Source organism: Denticeps clupeoides, chromosome 12 (assembly GCF_900700375.1).
Source record: "Denticeps clupeoides chromosome 12, fDenClu1.1, whole genome shotgun sequence".
Taxonomy (NCBI): Eukaryota; Metazoa; Chordata; class Actinopteri; order Clupeiformes; family Denticipitidae; genus Denticeps; species Denticeps clupeoides.
In genome coordinates, this window is record NC_041718.1 from 9,250,404 (window position 1) to 9,278,257 (window position 27,854).

General features: G+C 49.1%; 1 protein-coding gene across 2 annotated transcripts; it reads right to left on the reverse strand.

Moving 5' to 3' along the window:
• Positions 1 to 26,611, reverse strand: skib (v-ski avian sarcoma viral oncogene homolog b). Of its 2 annotated transcripts, none has more exons than XM_028999540.1 (7): positions 25,366 to 26,611; positions 2,904 to 3,014; positions 2,562 to 2,665; positions 2,105 to 2,364; positions 1,181 to 1,464; positions 511 to 741; positions 1 to 394 (listed from the first exon to the last, which is right to left on the reverse strand). In XM_028999540.1, exons 1-7 carry the CDS (start codon positions 26,227 to 26,229, stop codon positions 176 to 178), a joined length of 2,073 nt encoding a protein of 690 aa, XP_028855373.1. In that variant the 5' UTR covers positions 26,230 to 26,611; the 3' UTR covers positions 1 to 175. The 2 variants fall into 2 exon arrangements, with proteins under 2 accessions (XP_028855373.1, XP_028855372.1); XM_028999539.1 differs by having other exon boundaries at positions 2,105 to 2,367; positions 25,366 to 26,609.
• Between the last annotated feature and the right edge of the window lie 1,243 nt (positions 26,612 to 27,854).

Genomic DNA, 27,854 nt, shown 5'->3' on the forward strand with positions numbered 1-27,854 from the left:
CTTCCAACGCTTTTTTTTTTTTTTCTCCTTTGTTCGGTTCTTCAGAGGTGCAGTACTGCAGTACATAAATCACACATCCACCCCCAGGGTAATACGTTCAAGCCTTCCACTCACTCACACACAGACAGACAGACAGGGACAGAAAAGCGCTCATCACACTCTGCTTCCATCATGTCTAGGACACGTCCACCTTCTCTTTCATCCTCCCATTCTCTGAGTTTGGGCCCAGGACCACAGGCTCCTCCGTGCTGAGATGTTTGATCCCCAGCTGGTCCTGTAGCTCGCTCACCACCCTCTCCAGGCTCTGCCTGGCCTCACGCTCCCTCTGCAGGTCTGTCCTCAGCTGCTCCCGGTCCACCTCTGCCTGCTGCAGTTTCACTTGCAGCTCCTCGATCTACAGCACGGCCAGAAGGAAGACGAACGGTGAGAATGGTGCATCGGACCCTTAAGTGGAAATGCCAGGTATAAAATTGCATGACTTGGCTGCTAAGGTGCGGGGGCGTGCCTCACCTGAGTGGAATACTTGGCCCGTAGGTTGCCGGCCTCGCAGCCCTTATCGCACACTCGCAGCTGCCGCTCCCGGTCCAGTTCTCGCTTCAGCCGGCCACATGACTCATTGGCGTCTCGCACCTTCTTCTCGCACTCTGCACGCAGCCGCTCGATCTCTTTTCTCAGGTTGCGCTTGGCCTCAATTGCCTCTCTCAGACGCCCTTTCTTAGTCACTCTCACAAACTCCAGCTCCTGACCGAGAACACAGTTAAAAGTAGACAACATTGGAAACGAGCGTGTTAGCATGTATGTTTAATGATATTTAAATACATTAAAGCAATAAAATGCATCTGAAACCAATCATAGGACAATTATACTGAGAGCTTGAGTCTCAAATTGGTGGCTCTTTCTGTGAGATGGAAATACTGACATTTATGGAAGAAAAAATCTGCAGTGTAATCTGACTGAGGAGCTTAATAAAGTACAGGTGGAACATGGAAAGGTCATATCTTCAATAAAACAAATATTGTTATATAATATATATGGTCATATGATGCACAAAACCTCCATCCAGCCATTATTCAGATATTGGCATTGTTGTTTAATAAAACGATACAACATCATAGTCATAAGTCATTAATCAAACTTCATAGTGGTAACTAGGGGGAAAGATGTGCTATTATGAATATACCTGCTGGAGGCTGCGTTTTGCCTGCAGCGCTGCACTCAGCTTCTCTTCCTGTTTCACCCTCATCCTCACGATCTCCTGCAGGAAGCGGTCTCTGGCCTCCTTGGAAGTCAGGTCACTGTACAGCGTCTGTCTCAGGGCCTCCAGGTCAGAGCAGGGAAGCGCGAGTGGCTGCAGTCTCTCCTCACGGCCCTCCTGGCTCCTCTGTGCGGTGAGGTTGATGGGTCGACCAGCAGAGGTGGAGGTGAATGGAGGAGATGCCAGGGCTGAGAGGGACTGAGGGGCTGCTGTGGGGGAAAAAAGCAAGAATCTTTTTTTAGAAAATATCCACAATGTGAGGTATAATATGAATCAATGCTTTAGGTTGTATACTTACATTCACAAACAAGTATATGTGTGTGTATGCAATATGTACTCAATGTTGCATTAAAATATTAAGTAATTTTCTGATGATAACATTGAAATAGAAGAATTCAGAGATATATAGTTACCATTTATCTAATTTACTATCCTATTGTATATATTTTTTTAATAAATTGAAGTTGAGGTGGCTTAAGGTTGAGTCTAACCATTTCATTTATGCTGAACTGGAATCTATATATATGACAACCAAAATTGAAATTTGAAAACTGAATTTGTTAATATCTTCATTACTTCACTACATTACATTCATTACAACACTAAATGTTTAATAAAAATATAATAAATAAATAAAGTGGCGCAAGAATGGCAGTGTCTCATACATATTTTTCATGAGCCACCAGGGATGAGTTTTCATTCCTCATGTTCACCAGAAGGTGTCGCTCTTACAAAGAAAATCTGAGCGGTTGTGCAGGCAATCAACTTTCCAGTGTCACGTTTGGACACATTAACCCGTCCCCTGGTGTCTGTGAGTGTGTTATGTTGCGTCTAAAAGAGAAGACGTACGTGCTTCGCAGTTGTCAACCTCAATCTCTCCATCTGAGTCTGTGCTGGGTCTTGGTTTGGCTGTCGGCTGTGGCGTTTCCCTCGCTGCCCATTTCTTCGGGGGCCTGAAGTCATTGCCTGCACTCTTAACCGGTGTCTTGATTTCACTGAAATGGGAGACTTGGTGGTTTGACAGTGATGGGTGTTCGTTCTTCTGAGCTTGTCGTGGGGTTGCAGAGACTTTTGAGACCACCGAGCTCTCAGTACTTTTGCAATGGGTTCTACTAAAAAAAAAAAATGAAATAATTTTTTTTTTTTATTATTTTGCAAAGTAGGTTAAAGTTGGTTAAAGTAGGTTAATTGCTTCAAGCTTCTATTGTTCCTCAAAGCCTGAAACACACATTGACCAGACGAAAAACACAAAACCGCGCCCTAATCATCTTTTACCATTTTATTTTGTGGTGCCCACCAAGCTCACCTCTCATGCAGATGACTGGATGTCTCTTTATCACCAGATGGGATTCTGGGGGACCAGGGCCGGAAGGCAGAGGGCCTCTGTTTGAACTGAAGCTGTTTGAGATCCTACAGAGAACACACAAACACAGAGCTCATTAGGAACCCATTCAGCACAATGCAATTACCTCCGCCGCAGAAAGAGCCCAACAAAGCTACCCTGTGTTCAGGCGGCAGGAGTGCTATCTTCTATCTGGGATTTAGATGATGAAAGCAGTGTTCGAATAAACTGCTGTGCCTTCCTTTCCCAAGATTCCCTTCAACTTAACAAACTGGGGAAAAAAGAAACCAAAAAAAAAACCCCAACCTTGTTAGCAGAATCTGAGAGCGCCTGCAGCCAGTCAGGTTTCTCCTTCTCCTCTGAAGGCGAGTGTGCGTATTCATACTTGGACTTCTTAGCTGGAATTGGGCTGTACGTCTGTGAAGAGAGACAATAAAGGAGGTTACGACAGTGGACTAAACAACAAAGCAGCAAAACCAGCTCTCCATCTACAAAACCAACAGCATTCCGCGGCAGTGGGCCTATAGGCAAATGCACAGATAACAGCAGGAACTGAGGCCCGGCAGGTAGCCAGCGTGCCCTCAGGTCGGTGCGTGTCGGCGCGGGGACGTGTTTACTTTAGCTGAACGAGAGGCCTGCCTAGGCCTGCGATGCTTGCACTGAACATTCAGGAATCCGCAACGCTCCTGTAACCAAAGACTGCTCCTCGGAACCCTCCCCCCGAACACTCGCCGACAGCTTATCTGCGGACTTTTGAACCCTCCACCTTCTTCTGCCCTGGAGGCTGCAACCCTGCGAACCCGCCGGCTGTACCGGTGCTTTGTGGGAGTCTGGTGATGAATCGGGCCGCGAATGCTTCAGTGGGAAGCGCGATTCGCGTCTAGCAGCTGAAGGCCAAGATAACCGTCATTCTGGCTCCAAAGCGCGGTGCGATGGGGGAGGTGTAGGCCTGGCACCTCCGCGCTCCCCGCCACGCCACGCCACGCAGAGCGCCACATGCTCGCAAATCGCGCCGCTTCTACTCTGCGTTCCTGCGCACAGGGCTGTAGCAGCGTAAGCGCGTGGCGTGACTGCGGCTGTCTGGAGTCCCGACCGGCCCACAGCGCGCATACACACCCTCTTCAGCGCCCAAGGACTCTTGACCCGCCACTTTTCTACAGCTCTTTCAAAGCCTCCTGCACAGCAGGCGCTACAGAGGCAATTATGTGTGTTTGCGCGCGTGTGTGTTTTTCTACACTCTACCATTGTGCGTCCCCAGAATCAAGGCCTATAATTTGAGACACGTTAAGTTCAGGCTACACAGCCTTCAAAGTCGTTCATACTGCACAACTTCTAACTAGTGAGGGTTCTTACTTGGACAACCGATCAGTGAAGGGGGCTGAGACACAACATGATGTCCCAACTGGTTTGTTGGGTGGCCAAAACCACATTCTGTCACGTCAAGAAGAAACACGGGAAATGACCCTGCCGCGAGCTGTAAAGCCGGCCGAAAATGACTATGGTGAGCCCCACCAGTTCCTAGTCATCAGATAGTTCTGGCAGATTTGTGTGTTTGGCAGCACGTCGTGCGCTATTTTGCGCTCGTGATGTATTGAAAAAAAAAAACGTAGTTAATTTTGATTACAGTTGGTGACAGAAAAAAATAACACTAACAAAAGGGATCGTGAGATCCTCCTCTTCGTTATACAGATAACTAGCAAGTGGAAGTGGGGGCTCTGAGACTCAGAACGTCAGAAAGTTCTTCAAATTATGAAGCACTGGTTTTCTTTTAAATCGTTCCGACTTCACGGTTCTGTCCTTTTTCGACACCTTTGATGGGTCTAATCTTACAGGCACTTAAGCGTTGCAGGTAAACCAAGCTAATCTCCATTGTGACCATCGCCTCACCTGCGGAATGTAGGGCGCAGGGCAGCAGCCTTTCATTAAACGGCGGCCCGGCAGAAACTTGAGCCGAGCTCGTCAATGGCCGCGCCGCCCCGCTCTCCCAACAAAGGCTGTCTGTCTGGTTCTGTTACTTCCCTGAGGTTTGCAGTTCCAGGAAGGCCATGCGCCCCAGACATAATAGCCTCCGACTGCACCACCCTCGCAGACACCACAAGCGACGTGCTGGCCGGGTCTCCAGGCGGGGCGGGCTCGCCACGGCCCTCGCCGCTGCAACACGCCGAGGCCCGGGCTCCGAATCGCATCCCGCATTGTTAACCGAGACTTCATCAGACGCGGGGACTCGTGTTGTTGCGATGTCCTATCGACACTGGCGGAGAAGCATACGCACAAGTCGCCCTGTGTGACTGGTCAAAGAGACAGCAGCAACGGAACCTCGCAAAAAACAACACCTCTCCGAATGAAGCTCGCGGGCGCCCAGTGCCAGAGACAAGCTTGGCACTATTCCACGGCGTTCCATAAGGGACCATTCAGTGCCATGCAGGCTACATACATCCAGCCGGGGCCTGTGCCGTCGCCGAGAGACAGAGCGGGAGCAGGAGGGCCACGTTTCCTCTCTGCAGTTTGCTTTGGCAGGCGCCCCTGTGGGAACCCAGCGAGTCTGGCTCCTGAATGTGAGAGGGCGTGATGAGGAGGGCCTTGGGAGGGGGGGGGGGGAAACGAGGTATATACGGTGGGGGTGGGAGCCGGGCCGCAGAGGAAGCACAAAGACAGGAGGAATGTACACTGGAAGGCCAAGTACAGCCTCCCCCTTTTAAAAAGTGTCCATTCAGACGTTTCCATTCCCGCCGTCTACACACACACACACACACATACATACATATATATATATATATATATATTTTAAGTGCACGTAAGAACCTCTCCCATTAGGAAATGGGACGTACGCGGAGCGGCTCTCCGGCAAAGACAGAGCCCCGACTCCACCGTCTCAACTGCACTCGGCCGTTTCCTGTGGATACTAATTAGAGCATGATAATGTACTGCCACTGTTTAGTGTCAGACAGCCTAGGTGACACTGTATGTGTGTGTGTAAATGGGAGAAGGAAAATTTTAACCTTCAAATCCCTGCAGTTCGAGTCACTGAAACGTATTATAAAACAAACAAACAGAAAAAAACTTGTTTATGCATGTGTACGTACATACATACGCAGCCGGCAGGCCCAAAGCCCGCCCCTCCCCGCCAATCGCCCTTCGCTTTTCCCAACTGGCCTGAGGTCACGGCACAAAAGGATGTTTGCCTTTCTGTGCTTTTGGCCACTTCGCCGCTACTCGGGTTGTGTGTTTTGACTCACGGTCACGTAAACTTCCTTCCCAGTTTCAGTTTCCTTGTACAGGGCAGCAGGTTTTCATGAATCCCTGCATGTTTCAGCAGTTTCCTTTCTGCTGGTACATTACAGCAACCCTCGGGCTGCAGAGGAGCGGCACCATTGTAAAAAAAAAGAATGTTGTGCTCGGCACTGTTCTACAAAAGATATAAAAATAAAAAAAAAAAGTTCCAAGGTGGTCTGAAAGTTTGCTTCCACATTTCTCAAATTTATATTTCAGTAGTTTTCTTCTCATTGGGAGCTATGTGTAATACGTACTCTTGCTTAGTTACATGGGGCCTAAAGTCATAATCGAGTTCCAAAAATGGAAATTGAACCAAATTGTGACTCAAGCACGAATCAATTGCTATTTAATTTGAATCTTCTGATCTGTGGCAGCAATTCACAGCAGACAGTAGCCATTCCTAACATGTACAGAGGAAGAGCCCATTATTACTATGATGAAGAACCACACAGTTCCAAAACGGACAAGTTAGCACTTTTCAAGAGGGTTTGCTAACTTTCTACCTGCCCAGACACTGACATGCATGTTTCAAATGTTTTTTTTATTTAACACGCATGCACATGCACATGCACATGCACATGCACGCACACACGTTACATTTTGTGAAATATAATGAATGGTCATGGTGCCACTGCTCACTAAGATGATGGGTTACATGCAGAGGACACATTTCGTTGTGACACCGCGTGCTGCGCATCACAATGGCAAAAACCATCGCCCACTGGTGCCATAGAGAATCTCGAATGTGAAACTGGTCATTGCTATGCTGGCAACGGCAGTTTCTCGAGTGTGCATAACCCAGCATCATCACTCAGAAACAAAAGACGAGAGTGTGTACACGCAGCCTGGAACAAAAATAGGTCTCGCCTATTGAACTTCCTCTGGCTACAAACAGCCCCTAAGTGGCCCAATGACAGTTGTGCGAGAGCGCTGTATTAATAACGGCGCATAGCAACGGCAGCGGGAACAACAGTTTCACGTTACAGGCTGCTTTCCTCCCCGAAATCCCAACCGTAATCCCGAAATCTGTGTGCGGATCTTAACGCCGCTCTGTCCGAATCAAGGGCACAACAGTTGGCAGAGAGAGATCACCCGAGTAACCTCACGAAGGGGCGTTGCAACAAGTCGGCCTGGGCCACGTAAAGGACAGTGGGACGCCTTACAAAAGCTCGTGCAAGCCTCAGTCGTTGGAGTCACATTTTCCCAGTGGTAACTGCACACACACACACACACACACACACACACACACATCCTGCCCTTTTCCACAAACAGCTGCAGCACGAGACGGAAATCTCGGTGTATCGCAACACTTTTCCTCGTTATCGGGTCAATTTCACCGACTTTGCTTGCTTTTCAGATTCCACTTGGCTAAGCCTCAAGCAGCTTAGGCCAGACACCAGCCAGGAAGGACTGGACGCACTAGCGTGAGGACAAGCTCAGAGAAAAGCAGCGTTGATTGGATTGTCCAAATAGCCTTTCGCACCGAGGCTGTGAGCGAACTGAGCTGAGGACTTGTTTGTGGGGGTACCAAGGAGTTAAACGGGGTCAATGCTAACAAACCAAAAAAAAAAAAAAAGAAAAGAAAAAGGCGGACAGTTCCATACTGAACGATGCATTCCTGGAAATCCTAACAGAAAACTGCCTGCTCCGTATTAATAATAATAATAATAAGTTCCATTGTCTTCCTTTCTCGCCACTGGACTGGGGCTGAATGGAGCTGGAGTGGAGGTGTGGGGCGTCTCTACGAACTTCATGCCTGCTGGTCAGGCAGGCTTTCTCCACTTGCGTCCCAAGCGTGAATAATTATAAAAAAACAGCAGGCATGAACCGGCGCATTGTTTGCCAGTCAAAGACGGTCAAATCTAATTCAGGTCAGGGCTAGCAGTGAAAACGGAGCACCTGCGCCCAAAATGCGGTTAGGGTTCGAAAACCTGGGGCCAGCTCACTGATCAGCCACAACATTAAAACCAGTCGAATATTGTGTAGGTTCCCTTCGCGACACTAAAACGATCATGGAGTCCAAAAGAAACACCAAGACATTAGGGCTATTCTCTGGAAAGTAATATTTGTACTTTTACTTGGATTTAAGATGAGCACTCAGATCATGTGGAACGTAATTTAATTTCAATGTGTTTAGAAAAACTGAAGGTTTTGTAGACATTTGAAACATAATGTCGCGATGTAACATGTTTACTAATTGCAATGAAAGCATGTAGCTTTTACACCAGTAACCACGTTGTCCTGCGCATCACACCATCTTGGTCGTTTTAGTTGCATATATTGGTTTTGCATAAACATTATTTTATTGAAATGTTGCACAGTTTTGACACCCATTATACATTGAAATATTTGTTACAGGAGTTTTCTCTGAATGCTTATAGTGTTTACAGAAGTGAGACTAGTTTTCTGCGTCCCGTGGCAAGTTTTCAAACTGCTCGTACGGCTTTTGCCATAATTTTATAATTGAACTACGCAGTAATAAGGCACGACAAGTACTACATACATGTCACACTTGTTCATAGGACTGACCGCTAGTTATGGGGATAAAGTTACTTGTGTAATCAAAATGTACGGGGCATCACAGAGAATAGTCCTCTAGCAGCAGATCTTTTGAGTAAGTAAGTAACAAGATGATGTCTCCATTAGAGGTGTGAACCTTCACTGGTCTCACGATTTGATTACGAATATCATGTCAGCGATTCAATTCGATACCTTGATGCATCCCATTTATTTTTCTACATTACTTCACATTATGTTTTCAGATATGTCAGTGAGATGAGAGTTTTTCCAACCTGGAGCAGTGCTGTACTCAGATCAAGCAGCCACAGTAACTAATGGCACTACATTTTAATTAGCTGCCAAAAAATCACCAAGCAACGTCATTATGATATAATCGATTAACGTCTGCATCGCGATGCATTGATTATGAGCATAATTTCAACAGCCCATGGCTTCAACCTCGTCGTCCCTCAAATCATTCTTCAGTGTGGCAGGCCGCATTATCCAAACCAAATCTCTTCTATAGCTTTACAATGAACAAACATCCAACGGTCCACAAGATTTGAGAGGATTCAACATACCACTTCACCTTCCATTGCTCCATGCTCCCATTCTGTTTGAAACGGGTCATCTGACTGGTCTGAAGAAACCGTCCCATACACCATGGCAAAATTTGATACCTCACCTCACCAGATATTCTTCCTTGAACCCTTTTCTGGTAGACCTGCCGTGTTGCAGATGGTCTGAACCAATCATCTAGCATCAATTCGTTTAAAACTCAATTTTGAAATCTAATGTATAAAATTGGCATAAATCAGAACTTGGATGAGTCAGACCCAAACACTGCTGACTGTGCTAGATGTTTTGAGTTGGGTTGGGATTAGGTCTGGGCACATTGATATGAAAGTTTGTGAATTTGTATTCATGGAGCTGCTGATTTACAGGAACCTCTTCAGGTCATCTGTGCAAATTGCTGACACGGGATTTAAAGCTCCACTCCTGCACTCAGGGCGTGAAGCAAAACTATGGCACAGTTCTACCACCACTGCAGATATGCATGCACGCGCACACACACACACACACACACACACACACACACACACACACAATGCCTTTCTGCTCCTCTTCACATCTAGCACACTATTAATGGAGGAACAGCTGCAGAGCCAAACAGGAAGCTGGAGGGCATGATGGGTAACAAGAGACAGCTATAAACCGCACTCTCCCCTCCATGTTATGCGTGAGATTTAGCAGGGATGCTACATCGTTACCACAGCTCAAACTTCCATCATAGATGCCATAATTCCTAGACTCTTATAGAACCATGTGATCCATATTTAATTACATCCTGTCATTTTAAAACGAGTGAAGTGGAGTGTGGGGTGACAAGACAGTCATTCCACGCAGACGTGAGACTGTAACTCAAGTGTCGGACTGCCTACATTTTTAATCTGCAAGATTAGTGCTCAAGCTTAGGCAGAGAGGACAGAAAGACGATTAAAGTATCAATGGATAACCTCTCCAGCCCAAACAGAACCGGCTCTAAATAAAGAGGCCATAACACTGCGTAATGCACACAGCGAGATCCGAACGGCAGTGGGGAACAAGAACGACTCCGGGAATCAAGAGTGCTGGGAGCTGACCTTTTCTCGAGGGACAAGGGAGACTCTCCATCTGTGGACATTCTCAGAAGACCGGGGCGGTTGCCCTCCCACGACAGTGTGATTGAGGGAGCAGATGGACAATCAGCTCTTCCAAAATGGCGAGTTTCACGTCAACAGTGCTCTCGCTGAAAAGCCCCATCTCGTTTGCGCTGACAACAATTTGCTCTCCATAGAGAGAGAGAGAGAGAGTACAACATCATCTAGCTTGTGCTGCATCGGTGAAAGTGGAGTGATTGTCAATGTGATAGAGTGCAGCACAGCATATGGTGCACACAGTTAAATGTGTTCTACGCATTTATCCCATCACCTTGTAGGGCAGTAGGCAGCGTATGTGTGGTGACGGTACTTTGGTCAGCAACCTGATGATACTGCAGCGATATTGCAGTGCTGGAGCTTTGGTTAAGCCTGGGTAACTGCCATGTCAGCGATAAGAGTCATTCGGGACTGGGTTTGGGGGCGGCCAGACGAATGCCACCCCTCTCCTGAGTCACACCGAATGTTTGTGGAGAACCTGGCGCTAAAGCATTCGTAGACGACCTGATTCTGGGTCAGGGTTTCCTATGTTGCAGAGCAACTACCACGCATCGATCGACTGAAGTAAGACTTTGTAGGGGGCAGTGGTGGCCTAGCGGTTAAGAAAGCGGCCCCGTAATCAGAGCGTTCGAATCCCGATCCACCAAGGTGCCACTGAGCAAAGCACCATCCTCACACACTGCCTGTCACCAAGGGTGATGGCTAAAAGCAGAGGACACATATTGTTGTGTCACCGTGTGCTGTGCTATACAATGACAATCACTTCACTTTCGTTATGGGTCCACTTCCTTACCCACTAGGCCGCCACTGCCCTTTTAATGTACATTAAAACATACACTGTACATTTAAATGACAGAAAAATTGTACACAATAACGTGCCAAAAGGTAATCAAGCTCCTTGTGTATTAGACCTAACGAACAAAAAAAGTAATTTCTGAGGAAGCAGACTCCAAATAATCCTTCAGCTTCACTCTCAGCTGTTGCAGCAATTCCCTCTGCTGTCTGTTCAGATCTCACTGTCCTTCCTGTCAATAATCAACCTGTCCAGACAATTTACAGACACACACACACACACACACACACACACACACACACGTCTACCTGAAACTGCTGATGTGCATTGTACTCTGCTGGGTCTGGGAATGACACCGGCAGGTAAAACACACCCTCCTCCAGCCAAATAAGGCCGCCAGGCAGAGAGGGGGGCAGGTGGTGGGTTTTATTTGGAGGATGAAAGGGGGGCTGAATGCCAAGGAGAGGTTAAAAGGTATGAGGGTTCAGCTGAGGGGTGCTGGGGGATGGGGTGATTGTTTAAAGAAAAAAAAGTGCTCTGAAAGAGTGGGGTGAAGTTAGGGTCACTGTTTAGGGTCCCATGTGATGTCACTTCACCGACACTGTGTCTGGCCTGGGAGGACGGTGGCAGTGAACGGTGCGGGCGGTGATAAATTGTTTTATTGTAAAGATGCCAGGGTGCTCGCCAGGTCCCGATACTCGTGCCTCGTGCTTGTCCTCTACTGTTACATATCTGCACATGGAACAAAATTCCCCAACTAAAAAAAACTAAACAAAACCAAAACAAAGCTCTCTCTAAACACAGAATGGCGTCAGGCACATTTAGTCTGGACTCTCTCACACACAGACACACACACACACACACACACGCACAGTCACTAAAATTACAGTCAAGCCAAAACAATCCAACCAGTCAAGCCATCCATCCGTATATGAGGTCACTCCTTAATATGTAATAATTCCAGCATCCGTCCAGCTAAGGACGCGGGTAATCACCCCGGACTAATGGATCTTGCTGCAGTTCTGTGAAACACATTCCATGTTTGGGGGGGTGGTGGGAGGTGTTGGTGAGAGAGGGCGGGAGGGGGGGGGGTCGCCTCTAATTGAGGTTCGCTAGAGCCGGCCTTGGAATGTATTTATTTTGCCCTGCTTTACGCACGACCACTTTAAAAGCCCAATGTTCCCTCTGCATTCGTCAAAACAAACGCGAGCGTGGCGGGAGTCGCTAATGGAGGTAGACAGAATGACAGGAAGCATTAGAAACAACGAGAGTGCAGCAACAAAAAAAATATATATAAAAAAAAACAGGATTATGTGGAAATGGAGAATAAATATATCAAAGGGGGGCTAAAAAAAAGTTTCTGTCCAAACTTGCTCGACATTATGAATAATTTTCATGCAATTTTTGTGCCGTCAATTGCTCTATTTGTACTTATTCCATCTATCCACTGTTCTACACAAATGTCTTGCTAATACAATTTAATCATAATAATGTATATGTCTATATACGGTCAGAATATTATATCACACATATTATTAATATTGTCTATTGTCTATAAGATATTGATAAGCATTCAAAAAACGAGATTTGAGAATGGTTAGCTGAATGTCCCATACAGAACATAATGAGGTAAGGTGTTACATACTGCATTATTTCATTCACTCCAGCATGCTGTCTGTTTTGTGACCCTGAAAATTCCTGGAAATGTCTTTTTCCTGGACGATTTTATTACACTCCTCTGAATTTAAAGAGGCCAATGTTTTTCTCCATAGCAACAGCCACCGAAGGATGCAGGCACAGCTAAGCTCTGACTCAACAAACAGAACCCCGAGAAAAGAGAGAATTGGACATCTCAGCGCCAGGGTTTTCCCCATGCGAGGCCCACTCCCAACACCCAAAGTGACTTTACACCGCCTGGAGGATGCAGAATGGCTGTAAAAATGTACATAGCACAGCTGACTCGTATTAAACACATGAACATTGGCAGCTATTAGCCTCCTGAGAAGTGGTGGAGATGACAAGAGGATGTTGTCATTACCATCGCCCTTGGGCCGCTGACGAAGGGCGGGGTCATTGGACGACCTAATAGGTTCTGGATTTGCCAGATCTGGCGTGAAACCGGCCAGCAAGATGGTCAGAAATAGGGGCCAGTGTGTTACATAAGTGTCTCCTTTGGGTGCTCAGCTCCCAGGAGATGCCCTGCTCAGCGCGTTAAAGTCGTTCAGTCTGATCCGGTCAGCAGATTATGGGCTGTGCTCCTATTGCAGGGCTGCTAAGAGGGCACGGTGTTAGCGTGTAATCTCCCAGCAGCTCCCATCGCCTCTGCCCACCCAGTGCCCGTCAAATCTGCCCTCGCTGGCACCACAATACCATGTCTGGGTCCAGCCCTGTCGTCCCAGCCTGGCATTATTACCGAGTGCCCATACATGTAAGGTCAGTAAAGTATAAAGATTTAAATTATAATTCCCATGTTGGTCCTTCACAAAGGGTCGTTTAGTACATGGTCTAATTATTTCTCCTCTCCAAATGGCTCAAAGATTTTTCATACATATAAAATGTTATTTGTTTTTTAAATACCCCTGGTAAACCATAACCTAATAATATAATAATGTAGAATGTTTACTATAACCTTAAAAAAACCCATTGCAATATAGAGTAGAACAAAAAAAACTAAACCACGGCTTTACTGCAGCCAGACCATATATTTAGAGTTGGAAATACAATGACCGGAATGTGTAGATTAGAGGTAATGTTACTGTAAAAGGGCGTACAGGCTTTGCAGTCTTTCGTCGTCTCTTCCTCGGAGACAGGGAACAGACACCAGTGAGGCGGTGAGGGGAGGCCCTACACAGGAACTCAATAATAACTTTCAACAGTCTAGCCAGCAGGCTGGAGGCCCAGACTGCGGCTGTTCCGTCCTCGCGCCCTCCCTCCATCCGCCCCCTCCGCGCTCCAGGACTCCTCCCTCTGCCCTTCCACCCGGCCTGTGTCTGTTCCGCACGACTAATGCATTCTGCAGACAGCCCGGGGCTCTTAAAGAGACAGCGTGCACATTTCCCCACACCGGTTCTTTTCTCGCCTTTCCTTCCCTATACCTCCATCTCCATTTTTTAATAAAATATTTTTTGATCTAGGGATAAAATGACAGGCTTGGGTGAAGGCGGCTTTGACGCGATCTGTAGAAAACAGGTAAAGAGGCAGTCGAGCACGACCCATGGGCATTGGCGCTGGAAACGTATTTGCAGCCATTATCAAGATAATTATTAGAGGCAAATCAAATGAACCCAATCAGGCCGGGTTCAAAAAGAGCTGCTGCCGCCATGAGGTTAGCCGGGGTGGCCCTCTCATAAATCAAAAGCGATTGCATTACTGCCGTCTGCTCTGCGGTTGCTCATAATGCATCTGGATGCTAAGTGCATCCCGCACCGTGAACATGGAGCACGCTGAAGTATGAGACAGTTCTTTTCTGAAAAATAAAGATAAGCCAAGTTGTCTTTATTCAGGTTTTTGTGTGTCTGTGTGCTCGTGGAAACTGGAAAATTCTGAAGCAGGACATCTCTCCGCTTGAGACTAAATTTCGGGATGTGGGACTGGAGGCGGGCAACCCAACTAGTGGGGCAGAGCTGCTCACCACAGTGAGGAAATAATTAAAAATTTAATAGGCTTGAGTGACACAGAAACCTTCAAGGGCGTGCCTGCCAAACACGCTTTCTTTCTTCTGCTGTCAGCGTTTCTCCTTTGCTCTGGATGATGCAGAATGTGTGTGTCTGTGTGTGTGTGTGTGTGTGTGTGTGAGGTGGGGTATTCTGGAGTCTGGAAATACGATCCCATTGAGAGACGTAAAAATGAAATAAAACGGGGAAGGAAGTGGCGTGGTGGAGGCTGCGTTTAGCGTTTCAAGCTAAATACATATAATGACTGTTTCACGTTGTTTCGCTTTTTTTATGTCAGGGATTCATGATACTTGAGACAGAATAGGAAAAATCTTAAAAACATAACATCCAGAGGAAAATATTATATATAATTTGACATTTTCAAACATTATGATCGTTATAGTTCTTATAGTATAGGGACAATTAAAAACGAAAGGAAATGAATAGAAAAAATATTGATCACCAGAGAGGCTTTTCTAATAATCAAGATAACGGATTGTGGCTGATAAAGGTATTGCGTCATTAACAGACATTTCCAGCTACCAGAGTCATTTACAACATGACCAACGTCTGGACTGCTTTTCTAAATTACCCTAAACCTTCGACCATTTGTGAACAGCAATCGTTACAAAACCCCACATCTGAGAAAGTTCTTCAAGTTCTCCAAATGGCAGAATGATACAGAATGTCACTGTGCTCTGAGAGGGTGGAAAAGCCTCCTCATTCACAGAAAGCGAGACTTGCTCTGAGGAAAGGGACCAATTTCTCATTCAGCTCATTCAAGAACCCGCTCGGCAGCAACGCATGAGCCCTTCCGAACGGTTATCCCGTACGGCGCACGCAACTCCTCCATCATAAACACAAATGCGGCGGCCAAAACAAAGCAGGCTGAGACCCACACCGCCTATGCCGATGACGCACTTGCGCAGCATTTATCCACTGAGTCATCTGGGCCTGTATAATTCAGCGCCATCTGTGTGATTCGAAGTCTCATCTTTGCCCAGTCGAACCGCGTCACTCCGCTCCACATGCCCGCCTGTTACAAACTTTCGCTTCCCACCACCCTTCAATCATCTCTCCATACTGAGCAGGACGTGGACGGGGGGGTGGTGGAGGTGGCCGGGGCACAAGGCAATGAACTTCTGACCCGCCATTTAGGCCAATATAGGCTTTAGTGAAGGCTAGGGGTCTCGGGGGCAACCAAAGTCCACCGTGCATTCTGTCTCCGTCTCCCCACTTCCACGTCTCACCCTGCAGTCCCATAAAAAACCCCCCAGTAAAACTCCCTCTCTGCCCCTTTTATGGCTGCCATATGGCGGAGCGGGCCCGTCCGGCTCTGAGACGCGCCATCTCGGGACCTGCCTGTTCTCCAGTTAAACCAGTGGCCCTCAGCAGCATGAAGCCGACATTCATGAGAGGAAAAAGGAGAAAAGGTTACAGTTAGGTTCAAAACACCTAAAAACATGTCAAATTATTCAGAACAATGCTTAATCTGTACATGCACTTAATCAACAATTTTAATCACAATATGCCCTGCAGTGTTTGCACACACACACACACACACATTCCCAACCCAATTTACTGAGAGTAGCAGTCATCAGGAGTTTCAACACTGTGTCTGTTTGCACACCTAGGAGTGCCACTGAGCACGAGGAGGGCCGTGGAGTTTCCCCCATAATTTACTTCTGACCTCCATTCACAGAAATGTTGGAAAATCCTTTTTTTTTTTTTTTTTACCCTGTATTCAGTTTTATGAAACTGAAATTCAGCTTTGGCCCAAAAGCCCCGGCTTGCAAAGCAAATGTTGACTGAATTCCGTTTTTAAACGGCGTTGATTTAATTAAGCCGCTCAGAACAAACAGCACAGACGCAGCGTCCAAGTCCTTGGCATTTTCATACGAGTCTCTGAGCATTTACAAGAGGTTAAGAGGACAAGGTTCCCAAATGCAAGAAGAAGAAACGACTCAATCAATGACTTCCTTTCACCACTTATCAATTAAACTGATTGGCTACTCCTGCAAAAGCAAATGGTGATCCTTTACCACGCCAAAGACTGACGTTTACGTCCTGCAATTCAACCTGACCTCCTGGCAACCCCAGCCCCAGCTTCCTGGCCATTAGGGGAGCTGTGACTTCAGGCTATTGGGGTAATAAAGGTTAACAGTCTCCTCGGTGACTTGACAAGGCCACTGTAAAAACACAGGAGGCTATGCCAAAAGATCACTGAAGCTTTTAAAGCTGGTCAACTGGTCAGCACACACACACACACACACACACATCAATATTATAGAGAGGCCATTCAAAACATCGTCCAATTCAAAGGTTTGATGAATGGAATGCGGCTATAAAAGGTTTTTCTCCATCTTCATGAATTAATCTACATTTTGGAATGAATGAAAACGGTTTCATTAATAATGATTTTGTTCTTGTACATTCATTTAATGGGTTAATGTAGAGTTATTAAAAGTGAATCTATTACACTGTGTAATACTGTACTAATAAAAGGCCGACTGAAAACCAAAAAAGCACCAGACTGTCTCTGAGACTGAGACCACATCATCTCTTCGTTTGAAAAATGGGGCATATTGCATGAGGTCAAATGCATGCAGACAGATGAGAAGAAAACAGAAACTCCACGTACAATGCTGCATGTTAACCATGCAATGTAAAAAACAAAAAACAAACAAAAAAAACGCTAGTGTCCATCCTGTGTGAAGAGTCCAAATTCAAGGTCTCACATGGTCCTGGAACGCACGGTTCGCGATGAAACGGCTGTGACGACCGGGACAAAGGTCTCAGAATAATTTGAATGAAAATGGAATGTGACAGCGGACCTTGAAAATGGTTTTAAAGACCGACAGCTGACCGAAAGAACGTCCTTTCCCTGGTTTTTCCCCCCTCTCTTTTGAAGATGATTAAAACCTAATGGACAAAAAAACTAATATGGACACACTTCCGATCTGTCTCATTTGGTGGCAGAAAAAGAAGAAGAAGCTGTTTGCAGCTGTGGTGCCACACACAAAAGAGACCAGGTCCGCTCTTGTGTTTCCACTTTACCAATAGGATGAAAATGACCTCAGTGCAGTAAAAACCAGACAGGAGTGCAAGTGCTGCACACCAGATGTGAACAAAAGGGGATAGAAGGAAGGACGGGGAGGGAAGACGAGAACGAGCGCAGGGAGCGAGAGCGCAAAAAAACATTCGCCTGAAGAATTTACTGCCGACCCCCGAGGAGTCCTATGATTGAGGGTTCAAGTGGAGGTCCATAGGTTTCTGGGGTATCTCAGCAGCACTCTGCCAGAGGTGGGGTTCGTCAGGGAGCAAGGGAACCAGAAAAGAAGGCCTGGCTGGAGACACATCGTGAGCCCTCACCAACACACCCCATCGCTGGACTTCTCTTCCAGACACACACACACACACAAATTCGGGCAGTGCTGCACAGAAGCGTCCCCCCACAGAGCAAATGCCACTGTCACTCCACACGCCACTGCACCTGCCAGGGACACAAAGGCCACTTCCTCCCACCGAGTCCAGCCAGGGCCCTTCATCCCATTTAATGCAGGCTGCACCGCAACAAAGGGAGATAAATTAGGGAGCAGGGCTGATGATAGCGCGACTAATCCCTTTGGAAAGACTGCTTGTATCGGCAGCTCGTACAGTTTGGCAGATGAAATGTGTGAATTAAAATACGGACATGCTTGGATTCTTGGGCCTTTGTCAGGAGGAGTGACCAAAAAAAAAAAAAAACTTTTCTTTCTTTCTTTCTTATTTTTCTCTACATATAATGCACAGGTTGAATGAGCTGACTGGCACCGGGAAGTTACATTTATAATGTCACCGTGTTATAACACTGTAATGACGTCTGAACGCCTGCAGAAGAACTAAAAGGTCTATTTTCAAAGTGAAATGATCGCTAGTCTCCTCTGTCTGTGTTGTGATGAAATTAAATTGTACTGTCTGACGAGTGGAGACCCTTAACCGATGTTATGTGGACTTTTAAAAGGAAGTCCAGCATCTGTAGTAGCTCGCAAACACACACAAGACGGCGCCGAGTTCAAGTCCACGTGAAAGGCTTGAACAGTGACAGGGTGACGGTGGCGGCGTGTTCCCGTGTTCCGCACCGGCCCGCGTTTCTGCAGGAAGGTCTGCGAGGAGGCAAGCGAAAGGCGAGATCAGCGAACTCAGCATCTAAACCGAACCGATCCACTCTGCGGATAACTAGGCGGCCGGTGGTCCGGAGTCCGGCGGTAATCTGCGAGCCGGCTCTTTACAGCGCGGTGCCGTGGCTGTTTCGAAAGTTGTCAAAGTCAAACGCACATTTACCGCGGGCTTCTCGTCGACCTGCGAAAAAGCATGGCCGGCCATGAACTCTTCAAAATTTTGTTGACGCAGCTGTATGGTGACCGAATGAACCAGATACAATGTCCTACAACCAGGGACAAAGAATTCAAGACCTGCGCCAAATACAATCATTTGTGACAAGAGTTTTAATTAAATTTCAAAAAAGAGGGGCCATCTTATCAAGGGGCAGTGGTGGCCTAGCGGTTAAGGAAGTGGCCCTGTAATCAGAAGATAGGCGGTTCGAATCCCGAAGCGCCAAGGTGCCACAGAGCAAAGCACCGTCCCCACACACTGCTCCCCGGGCGCCTGTCATGGCTGCCCACTGCTCACCAAGGGTGATGGTTAAATACAGAGGACACATTTTGTTGTGTGCACCATGTGCAGTGCTGGGTATCACAATGACAATCACGTCACTTTAAATTAAATTTAATCAATTAAAGTGATCAAAAAAAAAAAAAAAAACGTAACTTATGCCAACATTGCTCCCACCGTTACTGTCTTTGCCTTCATCTGTGCAAGAATAATTATTTTTTTTTTTTATATATATATACACAACATTACGAAGTTTTGGATCAACGACCAACAAGTTACCTTAAGCAATTAGCACCACATTCTTACTCCCTTCCACCCCACATGCCCAGGTTTCCTAGACGGAATGAAAAAAGGGGATTAGGAAGGGGGAGAAGGACGCAGGGAAAGAGAGGGAGAGCCCCGCGCCGCTGAGTAATTGGGGGTGACACGTCTGTAACGACACGTCGGGCCCTTTTCAGCAAACCCTCCTTCCTACAAGAAAAACAGAACAGACAAGGGGAGCAAAGGGGGGCACGGCGGATGCTTTAGTGGGTAAGAAAATCGTGAAGGGCTTGAACAAGCGAAAGTGGCGAAACTCGGTACGAGCTTTTTAAGAGCTTTTATACGCCGTTCGGCAGACGATCCGGAGAGGACGTCCATCTCACGTCTCATGCATGACATACCGGACAGCTGGCCTGCTCTGGGTCACGTCTTCTGCGACATGAAGCGATGTGGAGTAAATATTAGGGTGGAGCCATTGGGTGGTAGTAGCCTAGCGGGTAGCACACTTGCTACCATTGTGTCCGTGAGCAAGACACTTAACCCTGAGTGTCTCCAGGAGGGGGACTGTCCCTGTAACTACTGATTGTAAGTCGCTCTGGATGAATGCTGTAAATGTAAATGTTGCTGAACTTATCTGGTGATTCTAGTACTTTTTTCGCCATCAGGAACATTTTCTTAGCTTAGATGATTTAGGTAAAATTTGGATGTAATGAAGTACACGAGGGCGGCGTATCAGACAAAGAGAATTAGTGAGTGAACAGCCATTTTGCTAAAACACAACTGTTGCAGCGGACCATCGCACCGCTCGGAAAATGGAGCGGCTTGCCAGCTGTGTGAGGCGCGCTGGAAAAAATGCGAAACGAACCCCCGGCGTCTTTTGTGCTCGTGAGGAAGGCGGTCGCGAGCCCAAAGCCCGAACCTTCCGTCCCACACAGGCTCTCTCGCTCTCTCCCTGGCGGGGTTTGGTCTGGGCGTGGGGGGAAATGGAGGCTGAATATCAGGTCGTCCTGACATCATCACTTTGCAGAGGTCTGATGGAGGCGCAGCCTCCTCCGGTAACACAATCACAGTCAAAGAGCAGCGTGCACAACATCCACCATCTGCCTGAATGACTGTAGCTGAGGTGTGTGTGTGTGTGTGTGTGTGTGTGTCGGTGCCGTCTCTGGCCTACTCCACTCAGCCCACCAGCCAGGAAGCATTCGCTCCTTATTTAGCACAGGAAGAGCGGCTTTGCTTAGCAACTACGTTGCTTCTCCAATCGCTGAAGTTTAATGGATAATGCAGGCTGGGCGTGGGGGGGGCGAGCCGTCTGCGAGTCGCCTTCTGCTCCACGAGAGGCCGATGAGAGCCGCATCAATCACACAGAAATTAAACAAAAAAAAACACACACACACACACACACACAAAACCCACCGCCGTCTGTAATCGCAGCCGACCAGACAGCACCCCACTTCGCCAGCCCTCGCACATTCAACCCCCGTCAGGAGTCGAAAGGTGCCAAAGCCCCCCCATGCCCGCGCTCACAGGACCGGACTTTTCAGAAATGGCGTCGAACGCTGCGAAACTCCACACACTTCTCGTCTCGCTGACGTCTCCTCCGGCCCCTATTTCCCTGGAAACCCGGGACAGCGTCGGGGCCACGTCCAACATCTAATCCGAGGCCGAATCCTCAAATTGTGGCATTGTGGGCGGCGGTAGTGGAGCTGCACTTTTCGGCACCATCCCCAATCCGCGTTGCGATACTCCTAATTTTGGAATAACATAAAATTCATTAAAATCGCCCCAGGATGGTAGAAAACGACCCCCCAGCTCGTCACAGAGGATTAAGGAGCGAGATCTAGAAAGAGCGCGTGGAAATAAAGAAGTAAGTACACACCAACATGAAATAAATCCCAACGCAGTGGGGCCGCAGCGCGTAGCCGGAGTCACTTTTTTCTTTTCCATCCCGGCTCAGTTGAGGAAGTCGAGGCCGCGCGCTGCAGGACTTCCCTCGTGCCGCGGCAGATGGGATACGGTGTTAATCACGGGGCCGATGATCGCTATCGACGACACTTCTGATCTGAGGAATTGATCATGGAGCAGCGCGGCCATCTGGTCCCGGTGACGCGATGCCACGTCTGTCCCCACATCCCGCTTTTCTGACTGTACTGCACATTGACTGACTCCACCGATCGACTAACTCGCTAAAAGGAACGACTCACTTTTCCCCCATTTTAATAGGTTTTGCTGTAATTTGACGATCATCCTTAGACAGCTATTGTTCCTTGGAAGGTAAAAAAAAAAAAAAAAAAATCTCATTATGAAGATGAACCGGTTGTAAACACAATGAAAAATGTCCTGCGAAAAAAACCAGACATTTCAGACAAAGGAGGAGGCCCGTCCTCAACCCCAGCATCACCCAGCAGAGGACTCAAGCTGACGACGCCCTTTGAACAAGGGGTCGCGCGGAGGAGAATGGAGGCCGCGACCCCTCACACCCCCTCCTCACTCCAGCCTGACCCGGGACCGCGGCCAGGCTCCTCCGGGGAGCCGTTACGCCGCCGAGCCGGACCCCTCCGCCCGGGCCAGGAACATCAGCAACTTTCCAATATATCTGCCACTTCTGCAGAAAAGAAGGATGCGTTAAAGCGCGCCGGGGTACAAAAGTACGGCTCTTCTAACAGCTGACCGGCCCCTTTTTAGGGGAGCAGAGCGCCCGCATCCCAGAGGTCATCAGACAGATGGGAATGGAAATGAGAATGCGGCAAGCATATATTAATCTGCCCCCACAGCTGATCCTAGCATTATAGATGCAAACGTGTGAAGGGAAGCACCCCCCCATTGCAACACACACACACACACACACACACACAGCCTATTTGCCTGCTGTCCCCATGATTGAATGTCCAGGTTTGACTGTAATTTGATGGAGCAAAGGTGATAGGACAAAGAAAGCCCCTGAACCGTGCGGCCATTTATAAGGGGGTGTATGCGCGCTTTTTAAACTCCCGCTTATTTACTAGCCAGTTATTCCGACAGAATATTTCACTCTTTTTAAATAAACACACAGACTTAAACAGACCAAGGACCGGCCGCGCCGTTTCCCCATAAACACCGAACATTTATAACGCGAGTGGAGCTGCCCAGAAGACGGGATTGGTTTGTTGGGGATGCTTCTTTTCACACCCCTGTCCTTTATCAGACAACCATCTGTCCCGGTGGAAGAGGCAGGGGCTGCAGGTGATTGGCTGTGCCATTTGAAAAGAGAGGGCCGGGGGCAGGGCGGGGTCAGCAGCTTTGGTGAGGGGTCATGTGTCATGGCCTTTTGACTACCCATGTCAAGGCCCCGGCTGACAGGGCAGACAATCTCTGAATGAGGAGCTCCCCTCCTCCCCGCAATCTGTTTGTTTGTGTGCTCGGCGGAGGTACAGATGCGGCGCTAAATCTTCGCCGCTCCTATCTTCTGTCACTTTTCCATTTTTCGGCCTCGCCGAGGGGAAGAGCAGATGCGAAGGATTGACACCGCTGTTCACGTACACGCCGAAACACAAAAAAAACCCAACAACAAAAAGACAGACGGGACGAGGTCGGTAAAAAGGGTCCCCCGCTTTTTTAGGTGTCCTCGCGGCAGCGCGGTTCTCAGGTTGACACAGTGAGGACCACGCTGGACCTTCTGAAGTGATGTGATCAGGGTGTGCAGGTAGAGACGTTTCTTGTGTGTGTGTGTGTGTGTGTGTGTGTGTATGCTTTACTAGCATATTGGCCAGAGTATAATTTTATTTTTTTATTTTGGCGGAAAAAGTGGTACCGCTTTACTTCCCCGGGTCTAAAGAGAAAAAAAGAAAACGGAATTCAGAATGTCGAATGTGATCTATTGTAACCGGTGTTTTAATTAGTCCAGGGACAAGTGCCAAACCGCGTTAGAATTGGACGTCCTGGGTGCCGCTGCAGGGTCTGGGGGAGGAGGGCCTGATGGGTAAAACGCCGCGCCGGGGCCGCCGAGATAACATTGAGTCGCTCCGCGGGTAAGCGAGCCGAGACGGGCCGCTTTCAGCGGCTTCCCCTGTCAGGGTGATATATGGCCACGCCGCTGCGCCGCCCCCCTGGGACCGGGCCTGTCTGCTAACTGGGACACCTCTGACAATGAACCACAGCCGTCGTACGAGCGCGCGTTTGAAGAGACCACACATTTTCGGAGGACGCGATGAATCCCGATAACATCCGTCTTGCCGCGGTTTAAGCCACAGGTGTTGGAAGTCCCGGCGTCCGCGCTTACTTTCCGTAAATAAACAGCAACTTTTCACAGCAGAGAGATGATTAATTACTAGTGTGGTCAGGAGTCGCTTTTAGTTTGTTTCTCCAAAAGGCGTAATACTGGGTAAAAGTGGTCCAGAAGCACGTGGCGCCGCCGCGGTTTATCTCCGACGTAATAAACGTCAGCTCGGCCCTCTCATGCCGCCCCTGGGCCGCAAAATGTGACTTCCGATGAGACTCCACTGGACGTCCCAAAACTCCATGGAAGAACCCTTATGACACCGCATGCACACGGATGCGGGCCCATTAGCTCTGGCGCATTGAACAGCTGCCGGGTGGCGCGGGGGTCCGGCCCGGTCCCACGTCTTCGACCTTTGTCCACTCCAACTGTGTGTCTGACCCCGGGCATGGGAGCCAGGCAGACAGGGACCCAAGGCCAGTGGTAACCCCCACGTGAACCGCTTTGGGAAGGAGACCACCCCTCCCCGCCCCCCGGAGACCCTGCCTCCCCCACGCACCCAATTGTCACACACAAAACACGGCGCCCGTATCCCCCCTCACCCGCCTTGAAGGCTGGTTAATGGTTTTCCCCCAAGCCCTCGCCATCACGGACGCTCATAAACCACACCGCTGAGCCTCCATTTGTCATATGCAGATGCCCTTGAATCATCTCCAGACCAGTAAAGTCAAGTGTGTGTGTGTGTGCATGTGTGTATGTGCGTGTGTGTATACACATCAAATGTTAAATCTCAAAGAGTCCTCTTTGAACCAGGGAGAATATGGCCCCAAAAAACGTCAGACATTTGCCAACCGATTCGGAATAAAGGCCAGGAAACCCTATTCAAGGACACAGATTGCATAATAGTGATTCCTGGACAAAATGACAGTTTTAACGAAAATGAGACGATGGGTGAAGACACGTCTGAGGCTCTAGTTTCTTTCTAAGGTTAAAGAGCCAGCACAGGCTGCGGGACTACATTGGGAAGCGTGAGTCCCGGTACCCTGGCGGGTACGGGTACTCCCTGGGCGGGTACGCGTACGCTCCGGGACGGGTACTCCCCGGGGCGGGTACAGGTACGGGTACTCCCTGGGCGGGTACGCGTACGCTCCGGGACGGGTACTCCCCGGGGCGGGTACGGGTATGCTCCGGGGCGGGTACAGGTACGGGTATGCTCCGGGGCGGGTACAGGTACTCCCCAGGCGGGTATGGGTACTCCCCGGTCGGGTACGCGTACGCTCCGGGACGGGTACGGGTACTCCCCGGGCGGGTACGCGTACGCTCCGGGACGGGTACGGGAACTCCCCGGGCGGGTACGGGTACGCTCCAGGGCGGGTACGGGTACTCCCCGGTCGGGTACACGTACGCTCCGGGGCGGGTACAGGTACGGGTACTCCCCGGGCGGGTACGCGTATGCTCCGGGGCGGGTACAGGTACGGGTACTCCCCGGTCGGGTACGGGTACGCTCCGGGACGGGTACTCCCTGTGCGGGTACGGGTACGCGTACGCTCCGGGACGGGTACGGGTACTCCCCGGGCAGGTACGCGTACGCTCCGGGACGGGTACAGGTACGGGTACTCCCCGGGCAGGTACGCGTACGCTCCGGGACGGGTACGGGTACTCCCCGGGCGGGTACGCGTATGCTCCGGGGCGGGTACAGGTACGAGTACTCCCCGGGCGGGTTTTGGGGCTGGACGGAGGGACTCACCCCGTACGAGCTGTGCTTGTACTTGTTCACCAGGCTGAATTTGGCCTTGACGTCGTCGAGCAGCCGCTGCAGGCGGCCCCTCTCCTCTTTGTCGGTGTAGTCCCGGTCCAGGAGGATGTACGACCTCCAGTTGGCCGAGTCGAAGCCCCAGTGGCAGGTCCGGTTCTCCAGGCGCTTGTGGCTGTGCACCACGAACTTGTGCGTGGGGAACATGAGCCTGCAGTCCGCGCACTGGATGCAGGCCGCGGCCGGGCCGCCGTACAGCTCCGGCACCAGCAGCCCCTCGCACTTCCCGAAGCACTCGTGGTACACCCGGAAGCTCCTCTCCGTGCGCTCCAGCTCCGCGGCGCCGGCCGGGTACGAGCCGCCGTGGACGAGCGCGTTGCACAGGCGCTCGGCGTCCGTCTGCGTGATGAGGCCGCAGGACGGCGCGGAGAAGGGCAGGACGCCCATGACTTTGAGGATCTCCAGCTGGTCGGCGGTGCAGCGGGAGCAGTAGATGTGCAGCTCGTCGCACACCGAGTTGATCTGCTGCAGCGAGAAGTCCCGCAGGACGCTGTTGAGGATCTGCGGCAGGCACAGGCGCTTCTCGCCGCCCACCACGAAGCAGGAGATGGGCTCCCGCTCCAGCAGCGTCTCGCAGCGCTCGGTGGAGCGGTCGGACGGGATGAAGAGCGGGCCGGGCATCACCGGGGGCGTCTGGGCGGGCAGGCTGAGGAGGTCTTTCTTCAGGAGCATTTTCTGGTGCCATCGCGCCGAGAAAGCCGCCGGTCCGCCCAGCGAGGTGACGGCGCTCAGGTGGAACTGCTGCAGAGTTTGCTGAAGTCCCGCGTGGGGCTGGAAGCTGGACGGGGCAGCTTCCATGTTTTTAATCTCCACTCAGCAGCGCGCTGGAGTGGGCGCTCGAAAAAAGCAGAAACTTACGGAAAAAAAGGAGTTTTTTTCTTTTTCTTCTTCTTCTTCACTGAAGTCCGACACAGTCCGTGCACAACACCGCTGCGTAATCCATCCAGGCTCGAAACGAGTTTGAACAGTTTTAGCTAAACTGTACACGGCGCACAGTTTCTCTCATTCCGCGTAAAGACACGAACACGACACAATAGCATAAAAAAACACGCAAAGCGGGTCACTTCGTGAAATGAGCGCTAAACGCGCCTCCATGTAACGAGACCTAAAAATCTATTCGTCCGTCTCTCTCACTCCTCTCAATGTGTCTGGACTCTCTCTCTCTCTCTCTCTCCCTCCTTCGCTCTCTCTCTCTTCTTCTCTCTCTCTCTCCCTCCCTCTTCGCTCTCTCTCTCTCTCTCTCTCTCTCTCTCTCTCTCTCTTTTCTTCTCTCTCTACCTCCCTCCCTCTTCGCTCTCTCTCTCTCTTCTTCTCTCTCTCTCCCTCCCTCCTTCTCTCGCTCTCTCTCTCTCTGTTTGTCTGTGTCTGGTTCGGTCATTGAATCCCGGCCAAGAATGCGACTGACTCCCCGGGCGGGGAGGCTCTTCCCTGAACCGCCGTCCCTCCCTCCACCAGCAGGGCAGCAGCTGCGCGGAGCTGCGCGGCCCAACAGCGCCGCAGTACCGGCGGCAGAGGAGGGCGGAGCTCCGGCAGACAACTTTACACAACTCCCGATATATATATATATATACACACACACACACACACACACACACACCACACCTTCTCATTCAATGTGTTTTCTTTATTTTCATGACCATTTACGTTGGTAGATTCTCACTGAAGGCATCAAAACTATGAATGAACACATGTGGAGTTACGTACTTAACAAAAAGTGGAGACCTGGTCTCCACAGTCACCGGACCTGAACCCAATCCAGATGGTTTGGGGTGAGCTGGACCACAGAGTGAAGGCAAAGGGGCAAACAAGTGCTAAACACCTCTGGGAACTCCTTCAAGACTGTTGGAAAAGTTGAAGAAACTAGAATTTAAAACACCTTTTTTTTCACCTCCTTTTGTTAAGTACATTACTCCATATGTGTTCATTCATAGTTTTGATGCCTTCAGTGAGAATCAACCAAAACACATTGAATGAGAAGGTGTGTCCAGACATTTGGCCTGTACTGTATACACACACACACACACACACACACACACACACACACATACATCACTGAATAATGCATTATTTACATTTACATTTACATTTATGGCATTTATCAGACGCCCTTATCCAGAGCGACTTACAGTCAGTAGTTACAGGGACAGTCTCCCTGGAGCAACTTAGGGTCAAGTGTCTTGCTCAGGGACACAATGGTAGTAAGTGGGATTTGAACCTGGGTCTTCTGGTTCATAGGCGAGTGTGTTACCCACTAGGCTACTACCACCCCATTTTATAATTATTATACATCCTCCATATTCCACCAACGGTACATTGTGTGTTGTCTGCAATTAATCTTAAATCATACAGTTTGTTCTTTATACTTGACTATATTCGATACGTTTACACTGTATTGCTATAAAAAGCCAGCTTGCATTAGCATC